The sequence below is a fragment of the Epinephelus lanceolatus genome, chromosome 13 (genome assembly GCF_041903045.1).
Source record: "Epinephelus lanceolatus isolate andai-2023 chromosome 13, ASM4190304v1, whole genome shotgun sequence".
Lineage (NCBI taxonomy): Eukaryota > Metazoa > Chordata > Actinopteri > Perciformes > Serranidae > Epinephelus > Epinephelus lanceolatus.
The window spans coordinates 27,327,875-27,344,009 of record NC_135746.1 but is presented as its reverse complement, the minus strand read 5'-3'; the positions used below and the strand labels follow the sequence as shown (position 1 = coordinate 27,344,009).

General features: G+C 40.3%; 2 protein-coding genes across 3 annotated transcripts; one reads left to right on the top strand and one right to left on the bottom strand.

Annotated features, from left to right (window-relative positions):
* Window positions 1-45: 45 nt before the first annotated feature.
* esco2 (establishment of sister chromatid cohesion N-acetyltransferase 2) lies at window positions 46-10,902 on the bottom strand. 2 transcript variants are annotated; one of them, XM_033647788.2, is made up of 15 exons: window positions 10,760-10,902; window positions 9,153-9,224; window positions 8,367-8,518; window positions 6,885-7,188; window positions 6,440-6,749; window positions 6,210-6,328; window positions 5,997-6,108; window positions 5,709-5,781; window positions 4,288-4,330; window positions 3,257-3,398; window positions 2,882-3,013; window positions 2,470-2,559; window positions 1,999-2,142; window positions 1,214-1,398; window positions 46-741 (listed from the first exon to the last, which is right to left on the bottom strand). In XM_033647788.2, the coding sequence occupies exons 2-15, from the start codon at window positions 9,206-9,208 to the stop codon at window positions 591-593; spliced, it is 2,013 nt and encodes a 670-aa protein (XP_033503679.2). In that variant the 5' UTR covers window positions 9,209-9,224; window positions 10,760-10,902; the 3' UTR covers window positions 46-590. The 2 variants fall into 2 exon arrangements, with proteins under 2 accessions (XP_033503679.2, XP_033503680.2); XM_033647789.2 differs by having other exon boundaries at window positions 6,440-6,746.
* Window positions 10,903-11,560: 658 nt separating this feature from the next.
* ccdc25 (coiled-coil domain containing 25) lies at window positions 11,561-15,661 on the top strand. The gene is made up of 9 exons (XM_033647985.2): window positions 11,561-11,743; window positions 11,902-11,949; window positions 12,120-12,159; window positions 12,297-12,348; window positions 12,915-12,990; window positions 13,115-13,218; window positions 13,536-13,738; window positions 13,895-13,940; window positions 14,186-15,661. Exons 1-9 carry the CDS (start codon window positions 11,719-11,721, stop codon window positions 14,213-14,215), a joined length of 624 nt encoding a protein of 207 aa, XP_033503876.1. The 5' UTR covers window positions 11,561-11,718; the 3' UTR covers window positions 14,216-15,661.
* Window positions 15,662-16,135: the final 474 nt, after the last annotated feature.

Sequence of the window (16,135 nt, the reverse complement as noted above, 5' to 3'; positions counted from 1 at the left end):
CTCCCCTTTAAGAAAATTAAACGTTAGCATACAATCAGTACAGAAAACATTTTCAAGAAATGCCTTTATGATCGTTAAACAAAAGGCAATGTTTATTAACTGTATTTACAACGTAAAATGCCTCTAAACAATAACGGCATCCACCTTTCAACAGGTCTATCAATATATTTTCCTTCAAAAAACATCCAGAAAACCTCAAACTAGTAGCGTAAAAAAAAGGTTGAATATGAAATGTACGTGTCAAAGTTTTCTGCAGTGCAAAAATTGGAAAACATCTTCATTCTCTGCAGTGTCACGCTCCTCATTAAGCTGAATATAAACATCTGAATAGAAGCGCTGCCAGTATACACAACATTCAACAGTTAACGAGGCAGTACCAAATATAAATACTGAGCGATCACAGAACTTTAAAAACTATTGCATCCTGAACACAGAATACAACTGAGGCTTCGATGCACACACACTTCACAAACTAAAGCCTAGTCAGCATTAAAAACCTGAACTGTTACTGCTTTGCATATGAACGGCAATTAAAGAATTGCCTGAAGAGCTGTTAACGTAATACAATTCAACGGTCAGTTAAAACATCTTTAATCCACGTATTTACTTAATGCGATGAAGTTGTAAACCAGGAAGGCTGGTGTGTTGGAGTACTTTGTCGCAAACAGTTTGCCGTCAGGTGTTGGGTCAGAGAAGGCGATTTCTTCCACGGTTAGATGGCTGCCGTATGAGAAGGTGCTCCTACAAAAACAAAAGATATTTAAGGCAGAGGGAAGAGGAATATTTGCTCCAACTCTTCTAAGATGTTTCTTCGGAAGTCTAGACTGTTACGTAGGAATTCAACAACATATAGCTCTGCTGTGTTAGCCACCACTACCTGACAGACCTCACCAGTGCAAGTTTGGGAATTGACTGCACTGCTTAAAATTGGAGGTAAAGAAGTTTGTATCTGGACAAGCCACACGAAGGTGAAATTTATGCTTAATTCAAAGTCTTTTCAAACAGTCTGGTTTGCTTTTAAAAGGAAAAAGGACTAACTTGGTAACAAATTTACATCAGCCACACATCCCCACCTCCAATAAAGAACACACATTAATATGAAAGAAAAAAAAAAAGTGTTAATGTTTCTTGTTGTGGCCATTCTTAACATTAGTTGTAAATGGCTAAAGGCACAACACGTAGAAGAAGAAGCTGAGCGTGTGACACATCGTACCTGACAGTGTCAAGCATGCGTGATGCGATGCCCTGTCGTCTGGCCGGACCGAAGACCCAGATCCTGCTGATGCCGCACAGAGCTTTTTCTGGGACGGTGGAGCAGCACCAGGCCCGGTGTCGCTCCATGAAGTCGTCCTTTGTCATGTCTTTGTGTTGATCCGGCTGCTCGAGGACTCTGTAAGCCTGACAGGACAAAGAGCGGAACATCGTCAGCACAGGGCACTAAACGGGTTAAGTTGACTGCAAGCGAACTGAGAATTCATGAGTGTTTTATTTCCAAATTAAAATGGGAGATATATATATATATATATATATATATATATATATATATATATATATATATATATATATATATATATATATATATATATATATATATATATATATATATATAAAAAATACTGCATATCAAGGCCTTTTCTGACAGATTGCTTTAGAGTCTTTGTGCATCTTCACACATTTCTGTTACACAAACTCTTGGGTTGTTCATACACATAACATTTCTTAATGTGACGTTTTTTCTCCTTGCCAAAAACTATGATTTATTCTCTTTAACACTTTGAAAATATTCATATAAAACAAAGACAGATATCACTATTTGGTTAAACTAGTCGCATGTTATTGGGGTGACGCGGGGATGCAATGTTGTAAGGCACCGAAAAGGTTGGAAACTGATATATGAAGGTCTTAATGGACAACTAACAAAAGAGAATAGACTAGAACCAAATCTCACACACCTACGGATACACGCACACACACATGCACATATAGTTCCAGCCCTACCTGGCGTATGGGTTCAGCGACGAGGCAGCCCACCACCATGCGCTCCCTGTTGATGAAGAGGTAGGTTTTGGCCTGTGTTGGTCTGCTCAGAGTCACTTGCTGGAAGCCCAACTCGTTGTCTGCTACACGGCGCACGTCCTCAGCCTAAAAACCAAACACACACAGTGAGGAAGAAGGCATGAAAACCAACACGGAGAAACATTTATTCATTCATTGTCTGTAACTGCTTGTCCTGTTCATGGTCCAGAATGTGCTGGAGCCTATCCCAGCTGACTTTGGGCCAGAGGCAGGGTTCACTGAGGACAGGTCACCAGACTATCACAGGGCTGACACATCAAAAGTATAGGGGGGCAATAGTCTGGACGCAAGTATGATTTTCCTCACTCAACCAGACCTGGAAATGACTAAAATCAAATTCCATACTGCATACAAAGAAAGCAGCCAGAAAGCAGCTAAAGTTCAAACCCTTACCTTCTTAACAGCGTATTTGGGATCATCTGGCATGACCATGAGGATTTTTCCATCCCAGAACTCGGCCACCACCCGCTCCTTCTTCCAGCCCTGGAAGCACAACAGAGGGAAGAAGAAGCTGCAGTGACAAGCCAACAACTCAGAACAAACTCACCTCCCCATGAAGCAAACTGGTGCCAACAGCGTTTGGCAGAGGATCACCGCTAAATACCAAACTACTTCAAATAAAAACACTTAAATCATTTCAGTGGTAAAAAGGAAAAAAACTGAGGGGACAATAAATACTGCAAGTTAATAAAACAAAAGACATGACAGTGCTGTGAAATCACTGATTTATCATCTGTGCACTTCCTCTACATGTCAGTGTCTCCATACTGGAGTCCACAGAGAGACCGAAGGAAACAACTTTTACCACAAATTTGATGGAGTCAAGGAAGCGCTGATGGAACTGGGTGTGTTGGAAATTGTCCTCTGGGTTGTCTGCGCTGTACACCATTCCACATGAGGTGCAGGTCGTCGCTCCAAACTGCTTCTGGCCTGCGTCCTGATCGGGGAAAATACAAAGGAAAGTATAGTCAATGAACACAGGAAGATAAATACACAATAATCCAATAAAAGATGGGATACTGATGCACGGTTTGTAGTTTCCATTGAAATCATAGAATATTGGCATAAATAAATTAAACAGCTTCAATACAAAATATCTGCTCCAGCCTTCAAAAATGTTCTGTGCTATCCCAACATAGTGCTCAACACGGCACACTTAAAGGCATTAATATTGACATACGATGATGAGCTGGTCGTCATCCTGTTTCTCCTTCTTCCTGCGAACAGTTCGCTCTTTGACTGCAGGAGTTGTCTGCAGTGACGCTAACGGGCCAGAGGGGGTGCTGCAGGACACTGGTGGCCGCAGAGCTGCATTCTTTAATCTGCAGGACAGCAAATACCAGAACATACAGCAGTGTCAGAGGGTTAATGCTAAAGCTCATGGTACTGAAGGGCTTTGATGTTGAATTCAAAGTGACAGAAGTTATTTGAACGCACAAGAACTGACACCAAGGGCTTTTTATATTTATCCATATTAAATATCTTATTAGGGCTTCACTCAGGGGAAATAATGAGCGGCATCCTCGCATCAAAGCTATCTTTAAAGCTTCCCGTTCTAAAATGTTAAACTTTTAATTGCTCATCCCTTTCTTCCCGCTGTTTGTCTTAACTGAAGAACAAGGTCACATGGTCAGAACCTCGAAGCTTTATCTCTTTACAGGCTGGAAATACAGTGCCAACCTCTTGTTCTGTGTCATACAATTCGTCTTTAATTGCCTGGAAAATGGGAGGTCAGGCGCTGGGTGCTACTCTTGTGCCTCTTCAACCATAACCAGCACCATATCTTAGCCTACTTGCCAGAAATCCTGACTGCAGAGCTGATCTTCTCACACTCATGTTTTTTTGTGGTATGCATTAGGCCTAATATTGTCTGTGGGACAGATGTAAAGCTCTGGATAGCCCTGCACTGAAATGATCAACTTCTCCTCCATATTTACCACGGACATCTATTAACACAAATCTGATATTTACGGAAGAAGGTAAAGATGTCAGCTAGCTGTGATTGGTTGTTCCTTTTCACATGCAGTGCTGTGTTCCTACAACTGAACGCAACCATTCAGCCCTGAAAAGTAGGCACACAGGTATGTTTGCACATTGCAACACCATTGCTCTAGCTTTTTAGCGCGCTTTCCGTGCTTTTAGGTTGGAAACAATACATTTGAGGGAGCTAAAAATGCAGAATGTGTACGGGCCCTTAAAGGACTGTCTCACCTCTTGGAGGCAGAGCCAAAGATGGGATACACCGCTGCAGATTCTGTGGAGAAAACAAAAAATATTAAATAAAGCTTTCATGAACAAAACAGAGTGAGTGGATGCAATAAAGCTGCTGAAGTCTCTGTGACTTGTTAGAGTTTAGGTGGAGTGAAATCAGCCAAGGATGTTCAACTGTTACCAGCACTGTTATAAACAGTAGGGCTGTACCCAAATATTCGGATATTCAAATATTCATTTCTATGGGTAGGTATTCATTATGAAAATTTGGTATTGGATATTCGTTTGTTTTTTTTTTTTACTTTTTTTTTTAAACACATTTTTTTGGTGCTAAATGTAGTCTTTTTTGGTCGGTAAATGTGGGTTATCAATAAAAATCAAAACTTTTAAATTGCATTGTTAAAAATGTGAAAATATAGTATCGCCTACCAACGGAGCTTGTGCACGGCACGCTTGAGCACATCCATCTGAGGCTGTGGATCAATGCCAAGTTTTACCACTTTATCACTATTCCCTCTAACTTGTAGCTGTTTTTTCGTTATCTTTTGAATTTAATATGAATTATGGAACCGTTTCTGTCAACGTTTGTTTCCCCCGTTTTGTACAATAAATTATTGTTTGAAGTTTCAACAACTTTCTTTTGGAGTGCGTGACACAAGTGTGTTTTGAAAACGACCGCAGACTGTCACCTGCTCAATGCAACAGTACCTTCAGATGCCATGACAGTAATAGGCAATAATGTCAAAATATCATTTACAGACTGATTTAACAGACGATCACTGCTGCCTGACCCGCAGATCCATTTGCGGGTCTCACAGGTCCACGGGTTACGGGTCGACCCGCGCATCACTACTCAGCTCAGTCTATAAATGCTGTACACAACAGTAAGGCTATAGACATTATATTCTATTCAGGCCTGCAGAACCAGCAGCGCATCGGCTCTACAGTGCACAGCACTGCTGATTAACCATTTTATTGCAGCACAGAGTGTCTGCCAGCAACCAATTACTTGCAGAGGCTTCCTACAACTTGTTTCAACGGTTCCGATTTAATCAAAAGACAAATTAAACAGGATGACTAGCCAATGTGAAAATCAAAAGAAAGCACAGAATAATGTACTGAAGGAGACATCACATTTTTTTGTGGTTTGAGAGCAAAGATCCGGTCGCTGCAGTGCAAAACTCTGCAATACAATTAGGTCCAAAAAACCTCCAGAGGAGTGCTTCGCAAGGAGTCTTTGAGAGGAGCTGAGCCTGGCGTAAAACCGTAGAGAGCAGGCAGCCCGGCCGCAGCACAGCCACAGCAACCCCCGCCCGCCCGCCATGAACGAATATTCAAATATTCGTTATAAATTCTGCCGAAGGTCCAAATGTTAAAAAATGGTATTCGGGACAGCCCTAATAAACAGCGTGTGTCCGTACCTTTGGGCGGGCTGGCAGCGTCAGTGTTGGCACTTATATCACTCAGGTCAAACACTGGCTCAAAGCCTCCATCCTGGAAGAAGCGGAGTTCAATATTATTAGCAACAGCAGCAGAAAAGATTTGCTGAAGAATTCATGGTGAGCATCATTATTATTCAGCCACAAATGTCTACTGATGATTAAGAACTGAGTCTTGAGTTCAGCTATATCAAACTGAAGTTCAACAATCAGGCTTTTAAACATGAATAAAATGCTATCGATTAACATGCGTTTACACATCTGCTGTACCTGAGCGCTGAGGGATTCAGCCATGGATGTAGGACTTGATGTGGGAGTCCTTGTCAACACAATCGACAGCCTCTTGGTGATCCCATATTTCTCTGAAAGCACTTTGGGAGAGCTGCGGGAAGAAGACAAAGGTTATTGATCACCTGGTACAATACATTTCCCCCCACTCCAAAGTTAAGGGTTTTTTTTTTTTTTTTTTAAAAAGGAAAGCACCTGGGTGACTGTTCGACAGGCTGTTCGCCGACACAGTCCATCCAGTCTAGCGGATCAAACTTGGTTCTCTGCTTGGTGCTCAGCTGGTTCTCTTCTGTCTCCAGCAGCTGGACAGCAGCCTGCAGACAACAACCAGGATAAAATGATATCAACTTTTTGTTTCTTGTTAAATGTTGGTTGTGGCAGAAACTGATATGCAGAGTATAAACAGATGTAATGGCTGCCCTCACCTCTTCAGGATGTTTCTCCAGTTGGTTCATCACAGGAGCAGGTGGCTTTATGTTCTCACTCTCTGTCTGTGGTGGGACAGTTTTGCTTTTCATTGGAGCTGAAGCTGGTCTGGTGGAGGATTTCGGTGCAGCTTTCTTGTACATGGACGTAGGTTTCTTCCCTGTACCGAAGAAAGCAGCTCCCACAAAGATCTTGGGTTTGGGCTTCAGGCTGCTGAACGTGATGGTGATCGCTTTCTTGGACTCTGCTGGCTTAGCGCTGACGGCGGGAGCAGTGGTTGTAGTGGACGCCGGTTTAGCGGGGACACTGCTGAAATAAATGAGGCAACAATTGCAAAGACAAGATTAAAAACTAAAAATATGACTTCTAACAAAAATATAAAAACTTATGGGCTGCAGAAGCATCAACAGCTCTGACTGGACACTGACTTATATGGAAACACACCTGCTGTTAAGTTTGGGCAGCTTGATCGTCTTTGTAAATGTCCCGCTGTATTTGACACTCGTCTTCCCAGCATTACTAGATCCTGCAGCCTTTCTCGGCTTGCTGCCTCCTTTAACATTCCTGTTATTCTTCTTTTTCTCTTGAGAAGGAGGGGATGGAGCAGGACGAGGAGAAGGCGGCAGAGACTCCTTTATCGCCTTCCTCTCCAGTGGAGTGAGATAGATGGGCTTCTTCTGGCCGTAGAAGGAGCCTGTAACCACCGAGGGCTTGAATGGAGATCTGCGAGGTGAATTGGCTGGAGAGCCTAGAACAAAAGGTGGATATACAGATGTATGTGTGAGAGAACATACAGTTGCAATCAAATTTATTCAACCCCCATTGCGTATTAGGCTTAGTGGCAAAATATACAATTTCTCAGCTGTTTGCAATAAACAAATTACACAAGAACTGTTTAAGTAGTTCAATGAAACTAATATTACAAGGGTTTTGATCCAAATTCAACACAAAATGCTACTTTTAATGACTACTGCAGTCCCAAAATTATTCAACCCCTTCATGACGAGCATCTTCAGTACTTAGTAGAGCACCCTTTTGCTGTTATGACCTGCTGCAAACGTGATGCATAGCCAGACACCAGCTTCAGACAGCGTTCCTGAGGAATCTCATCCCATTCCTCATGGGCAATGGCCTCCAGTTCAGTAATAGTTTAGTATGCGCCTTATTGTACAAACTGAAACCTCAGTGCCTGCTGCCACCAAGTCTTGCTGCAGGTGTTTTGTAGTCACTTGAGAGTTTTTGAACACTTGCCTCCTCAGGAATCTGGTGGCAGCCGCTGATAGTTTACTCTTTCTGCCACGTCCAGGTAGTGTAGCCGCTGTTCCTTTAACTTTGAACTTGCGAACTATGCTTCCAACTGTATCTCTAGGAACATTCAGAGCTTTTGCTATCTTTTTGTATCCTTTCCTTGTTTGTGCAAGGCAATGATTTCTTCTCTGAACTTTTTGGACAATTCTTTTGACTTAGCCATATTTCTAACATGCAATCAAACGTCACTCTCAACAAAACCCTTGCCAGTCCAGGTATTTATGTGTTCTGTCTCAAGCACACCTGAACTAATGAAGCCCTTGATTAGTTGCACCAGGTGTGCTTGAGACAGGGGGTTGAATAATTTTGAGACTGCAGTAGTGGTTAAAAGTAGCATTTTGTGTTGAATTTGGATAAAAACCATGGTAATATTAGTTTTATTAAACTATTTCAACTGTTCTTGTCTACTTTGTTTATTGCAAACAGCTCAAAAATTGTACATTTTGCCAATAAACCTAATATGCAATGGGGGTTAAATAATTTTGATTGCAACTGTACGTGGGGAAGGGGAGGAAGAAAGCATGTCCTAACTCAGAGCATTAATTTCGACTTTTAAGCCACATCTGCTGACCCAAAAATTCAACCCAAACCATGCTACTTCCCACTAGTCAACCCCACCTGCTGGTCTGCGTGGGGATTTCTGTGGAGAGGGATAGTTCTCCTTCTGCAGACGCCGGACTGGCCTCTTGGTCGGAGACTGTGGGGGCTTCTTGGGAGATCTCCTCTTCACAGGAGACATCTCCTCCCTCACCCTGGTCTTGGCCAGATTACTGGAGGTAACATAACAGAAGATCACTCACAGTGAGAGATGAGAAATAACAAGTGCCACCGATACAACACAGCTTTCATTCAGTTTCCCCAGACAGAACGGCTTGGTAGATTTAAATAAATTACCATATTGAAACTTGAGTCTGTGCACTAATGTGAAATAAAATTTAAAGCCAACAAGTACACAGCATAGATAGTAATGTAAAAAAATAAACAAAAGCAACCATGAATGATAACACCAGAATACTTTGATGTAAAAATATGAATAAAGGAAAATGACAGAATCCAAATATTACAATAATTAAAACACACACACACACACACACGTGTATTGCTCACACGAGGGTACACAGTTGTCAATATGTGCAACTGTTTGTTTTAGGGGCTGAATAGTGTCTGAAGTTTTTCTATTCTAGTGTCAATATGATGCCCAAGATTTGGATCAAGTACCAAAGAAGTACCATAGAAAGAGTGTTGAATGATAGAGACTACATTTAGCTACTGTTAACTTGAATCAGAAACCATCTAATCAAAGAATAGGTGAACAAAATTACAAATCAGACCAGGTTTCAATAAAGCCTCTGGTTTTTCATAATCTCTGCTATGGACACATTTCTGTATGTGTTCATAACTCACCTGTCAGAGTCCAGAGAGGAGAGCTTCCTCTTCCTGGTAGTAGTAGTGGGCATCATCTTCTCAAACCTCACTCTACAGACACACAAAATAAAATATCACAACTTTGAGCATTTCAGCTTCAAAATATTCCTTCACTGCTCTCCTTTTTAATATACATCCAGTTACACCTCTAAAACTCATAAAACAGGGGGAAAGCATTTACCCTCTAACATGTTTGTATCTTTACACCTTACTGTAACACTGCATGTACAGGAAAATAAAGAGATCCCTCAAGTGAAAGGCGAGCACCACATAAATTAGGAATTCCAGTGTTATTTACACGTCCTATGAAAGTTCGGCCAATATTTTTGAACATGAGCTACTCTCTTGTGATGTCATCATAGGGTATAAAATCTGGAGCTGCTCCATAGACAATTTATGGGAGCCTGATTTTGTGGACCCAAATGAGCTTTATTCTACTGTAGTGGTCTCAGCTCTAGCACATAAAATGCACCAATATACTCAGGACATTCCCCTGGTATCATCTGGCACATATTTCCCAATTTACTGTCAATGAAGCAGATCCAGACTTTATATCCTATAACATCACAAATTTGAGTTTTAGCACTCTAGTTTTTGGATTTGGGTTAGAGATTTTCTTTTTTTTTTATCTATTTTTGGACCGTCTTAGACCGTAGGAATCAAATGCATGAATTTTTGAAAAATGGGTGAAGTTCCCCTTTAAGAAATAATATATATTATGATATACTGTGAGGCAACAAATAACCATTACCATAATATTCTTAGTGCCCTTTATTTTAATGATCACTGGACGTGTTGCCAGGATGTGTCGTGTAAATACAACACTCCACCATGCAGACTATGTTAAAAAAAAAAAACAACTAATTTCTACATCGTCACTGTTTGATTTCTTTATAAACACTGATGAAAGTAGACGTAACGTTACTGCAGCCGCCATTAGCAGTGTCACAAAGCTTTCTACTGGTGGCAGTAAAAGGTCGTAGGACACCTGTAGGTCATTTTAGTGCACCTGACTTGTAATAGGCAGCTTTCCAACATTAGTTTGGACTGGCTTTTTCAATGCCACAGTGTGTAAAGCGTCTGGAGGCCGCCGAGGTCAATAACATCAGGGTTACTGGTAGCTAGATTTGCATATTGATCACCGCTTTCTATTTAGTGTTAACACCTTAAACAAACCCGTATTTCATCTTGTCTGTGCACAAATGTGATTTATCTCGACACGGACGTTATCTTAGGTTAGCTTTGCGTTACATGTTAGCTACTGAAGCGCTTATTTAACAGCTAAAGTGGAGATGAATAAATAATTGGCGGGATGATTAGCTAGCTGATACAAAAGGAGACGCTCCGACACAAACTACCGTTAGCTAACATGTCGATATATCGAGCAACAACAACGTGTTTGTTCCAATTTCTGTCCGTGTTTTAACTTATAACAGTTAGCTAATACAGAAACGTAATCTTCGGACAGTTGTTTGATGGGCTTCGTAACATAAACTTACTTTTACGTAAATACGTCATTTAAGGGAGAAACAACTAAAATATCTAGCACCGAAATCACAACCGTAAACAAGTACAATATATCTTACCGGACACGTTTCTGTCGTACTGTAAAAAAAAAAAAAACTAAATATCGGTATAAAGTTGAAGTCACTGCTGCCTCTGCCCGCGTTTCTTCTCTGTGTTTTTGAACAGCGCGCGCCAGTCTATAAAAAAAAATTGCACAACCAGACTAGACCGGAAACGGAAACACGATGTTTCATAATCAAGCTACCACAGTAAAGGCGCGGAGGGACTTCTGGTGCTTACCTTCAAAATAAAAGGTGCTTGTCCAGTAAATAGAAATGAAGTCAGCCGTCTATGATAGACACGTGAAATTCTAATGTTACATATATAAATAAACATCTTTGATTTCAACCATTTTTGATAAAAAGTACAGAGATGACTATTTTTAATTGATCTGAAAGATCACCTTTTCATAAAGCACTTTGGAAAGCCCTTTGTAATTTGTTTTTGAAAGTGCTGCCTTATACAATTAAAGTTAATATTGCTATTATAATCATTATTATTTTACTTACTACTTTTTCTGCTTTGTCATCCACGTTTTTCCTCTTCTGTGTATGTTTTGATGACTTATGAAACATATGTTTTGCATCTTATTTAATGACATAATGTGCAATATGTCTGTCATATTTTTTTTATTATTGTTTTCATTAGGCAGCATATAGGCAGTGATGTCCATAACAGTGACAGTAAAATATATCAACAAACGAAAAAATATTTGGTGGTACGTTTGTAAATGTCAAGCTTTTATTTTGGAAACAAATGTGGATACTTCCTGTCTAGTGCACGCTAACTCCATGTAGCTTAGCGCAGCTAGCTTACAACTTCCTGGGTCAACTCGTACATGCGAGAAGTGACAGCAGCAGCGATCAGTCGGCAATACAGCTTATATTATAATTCTTCTTATCCATAATTAGCTGTGTTAGCTTTCAAACTACTAACACATAATATTCATATTTTAGTGGCTAGTTTTAATTCATGTAAAATGGTGTTTTACTTCACAAGTGCCGGTAAGTGAAGCCACAGCTGAGTTAGCAGCAATGCTAGCTAGTAGCCTGATTAGCCAATAGTTTTAGCTTTATTTTCATTTTAAGTGATTTTGTGTGTTTTGTGCCAGCTGACATCGCTGTTTCACTCAGTAACTATCGATGTATCGTGTGTCTTTCAGTGGTGAACCCTCACTACACAATCTACATGGGAAAAGACAAATATGAAAGTAAGTTCGTTATCTTGGAGCAAAGATAATCTCAAACACAAACACACCCTTTTTCACAGTTGCTGCTCGTTGTATAGTTTTTGTCTTCAGCTGTCTGTCTGAATATTGTGTCACTTTGTTGAAGAAGTATTTGTCATGTTCCATAAATGATGCTGAGGTTGTTTTTGCAGATGAGGATCTGATAAAGTACGGATGGCCTGAAGACATCTGGTGAGACTTTAACACGTACAGTGCTTAAAACATGTCAGAAATATTGTCTTGTAATAATTAATCATCTGTAGCAAAATTAACAGAAATACCACTATGATTATTATAAGTTAATGTCTTGTTGTTTGTTCCACGTCCAGGTTTCATGTGGACAAACTGTCTTCAGCTCACGTTTATCTGAGACTGCCAAAGGTGAGGAGTCAACACATGACATACAAGTGCATCTACAGTTTGAGTTCTGGTTCAGTCTTAATGCAGTAATGGCTATCTAACAATTTTATCATCAGTACAAATCATATTAGCTTTAGTTAACTTTCACAGACTCAAGATTTCTTTATCTTTGGCCGATGTTGCTTTGTGCAAAGCAGCACAGATTTAACAACAGTGATGCTCAGTTTGATGTAAAGAGTGTATTTCAGCCCTTGAACACAGCAGACTTTCTCCAGAGCCGCCTTTGGGGCACCAGATCTTGTTGATTCAGGGCATTTTTCAGGGGCATTCATTTATATGCACGAAAAAAGTCATGGAACTGGATTGTAATGAATGAAAAAGAGCCTGAAAGAGAACTCTGCGCAACTGACCAATCACTTCTTAAAAAGGGTGGGAATGCCAGGTTTTCAGTTTTGGAAAGTTACCAAAATTCTCAGACGGGTCAGGGGTTTCAGACGCTGTTCAACTGTCCACCAAACAAATAGTCTGTGGGACGCCGATGCTTTTAATGCACAGAGGCACTGCTGATTGCTCTGCGTCTTTTCTAGGGTCAGACAATAGATGATATTCCCCCTGAGGTGCTGATAGACTGCGCACAGCTGGTGAAAAACAACAGCATCCAAGGTAAAGATCGTCTACCTGATAACGTCATGTCATTTGTAGATTGACTGGCATCAGGTACAAGCAATGGGTGCCATGAGTGACACATATTTCTGTGTATAAATCAAACTGTGTTGTGTGCTGTCAGGCTGTAAAATGAACAACATCAATGTGGTTTACACACCATGGGCCAACCTGAAGAAAACGGGAGACATGGACGTCGGACAGATCGGCTTCTTTAGACAGAAGGAGGTCAGTAAACCAGCACTGAAATAAAAACACTTAACTCTGTAAAAAATGGGTATAAAGGGAGTGTGAAACTAAATTAGATTAAACCTGACGAACGCTTCGTGTTAACTTTGCGTTTTTATACTTACATAAATTACAGGCAGCAAATAGAAATTCACAACTTCCTGCTCAATATCAGGGTTACAACATGTTTGCTGAGAAGTGTCGAGCCAGTTTTATTTATGTTGCCCAATATCAAGTGCTCTTTTTCCCACATCACGAGTGTGTTACTGTCACTGATAGATCAGCTCAGGTGTGTCACGTCTCGCTGTGTTTCACAGGTGAAGATCGTGGCAGTGGAGAAGAAGGTCAACGAGATTGTAAACCGCCTGGAGAAAACAAAAGAAGAACGCTACCCCGACCTAGCGGCAGAGAAAGAGTCGAGAGACCGAGAGGAGAGGAACGAGAAGAAGGCTCAGCTCCAAGAACAGAAGAGGAAGGAGAAGGAGGAGCAGAAGAGGAAAAAAGAACAGGAGGAGCTCAGGTGCTTCTGCAGATCTGATGTTAAAGTGTTTTTTGGTTTGTTCTTTTCCATGAGATTGTTTTCAGATAGAAAAAAGACAGTATTAGTGATGGGAAATAGTTTGCTCATTCTGTTATTCAACCTTTCAAGTGATTATCACTGTCTTTCTCTCTCCAGGAGCTACAGCACACTGATGAAGAGTGAAAATATGTCGACTAATGCGGTGAGGTCAAATCTGTTGATCTATATTTTGTTTTAAACTCAAAGAAAGTGTCAAGTTTTTTCCCTACTTTATGATTTATGTTGGTGTCAGTGCCAAGTGAAAAAAAGAGTTATTATTATTATTATAGAGATAAACAGCCTGAATGAAGCAGAAAGAACACTTCATTCAGTAAAAGAAAAGTGTTTGACACCAGCTCTCCTAACATTCACCACATTCGCTTGTGTGTCGCTGCCTGTCGTTTGCAGGATGGTAATGATTCAGACGACTTCATGTGAGAGGTGACCACGAGGCAGCGAGCAGACAGAATCCTCCTCCACCACTCAGACCTGCTGTCAGGATGCTCCCCTGCTGCTTCTGCTTGCTCTAACTCTGCACTGACATTGAAAACAAAACAAAGACAAATGGATACCTTTTTGCTTTTGGACACTTGGAGCAGAAAGCGAGCCGATGAGAGACAGCACCGGGGGACATGCTCCACAAGCTGATTGGCTCAGACGCTGCTTCCAAACCAAACCAAGCTGGCTGGCCTCTTCACAACGGGACGACACTGTAGAAGAAACACAGGACAAAACGATGCTGAGGATCATTTTGGGGGAAACACTCAAATAGCAGAACTGCTTTCACTGATGCTGATGTGTGATGAAATGAGTGTTGGTGAATCTGAAGGCTGCAAACCCTTCTGCTTACTTTCTTTATGTGTTCATTTCTCTGCATGTCAGATTTAATTCAATGCAATTCATAGTATTAAACTCAGAGTTATTGTTATTCATTGACAAGCCCTTATAGTGTCTTGTAAAGCACCATAAACCAGCCTCTATCATCCAACTCCAGCATCACTGACGTTCTGAAAGATTTTTTTTAAGTCTTGGATGCAACCCTAAATTTACGCAAACGATTGTTTTTCACACCATTACCACATTTCACACCTCCTAAAATTCTAGCTGACATAGTGAGATTGCTTATCCTGTCCAACTAACTGTCAAAAACCCAAATAAATCTTCACATTTTAAAATACTTAACATTTAATAGATGATCAAAATTGTAAGGAAATTATATTTTTTTGGCCCTCAAGAGTGCCGTTATAGTTACAGCAGAGCATAAAAGTTCATTGTTAACCTTTGACACTGCAGATTTTACTGTTTTTAAACACATCTCTTGCTTTCTGTTAAGTTCAGTTCTACCTGCACCACCAGCACATGAGATATGTAACAGCTGCATCAGTTTAGACCTGCACATGTATGTGTGCTGATTATTGTGCTCTGTCTGCAGGCAGGGAAAGTCATACTGCAATTTTAACACTAATCTGCTCATCCCAGGATTTATTTTCTCACCAGTAGGTGGTGACATCAGCACATCTACATCATGCTGCAGGTCTATTAATGTGGACACTGTTGGGGACTCTTGTGGTACAGACGTGTGTTTGTTTGACAGTAACTGAATGACTCTCCGTATGGATCTGCTGTCTGCTACATGTGGAGAAAATGTGCTTTACTGGGTTGTAGGAGAGTTATAAGCCAGGTTCATGTCGTGCTTTGCATGTTAAAAAGTGTAATAAAATGTCAAGTTATTTCACTTCATGTCAACTAACGAAAGTTTAATTCATTTCTGTTATTATGTTCATTTATTTCAGTTGCCAAGATGTTATGTTTCTGCTGTCCAATGTTTAAAAATCAGTGTCATTGTACCAAGATGATTGTTTTATGACAATAAATCAACAGTCCTGAAAAGGATAAGAGCGAATGTAGTGAATACTGTCCTGGATTAGTAAATGTGGGTGTTGTCTTTTGTGCTTTTTAAAGGTGGAATGACAGTGTGATGTCTTGATAACACCCACACCCCACTTTTTTTTTAACTAAGACATGAAAAAAAAACATAAATATTTGTAATTTAATATACCATTTTATATTTTTTCCTCTGCAAGTTACTGTTGGTCCACAATTGTTTGTTTTTTTTTCTTAATCTCTTCAGTTTCACCTCTGGCTTCATTAAAAACAATCACCATCTAGTCTACTCTAAATACATATAGTTCAAGACTATATATTGGGCCAGGATTAGCATATTTGCACTACCTTGGTCCGTTTTTAAATACTGTAATTATTTTCTTTAAAATCTTGTTAGTACACAACTTTATTTTCATTATGAGCCATGGCATAATTATTCCGAGGACAGTCTACAGGGTTTTGTTACAAGGTAGT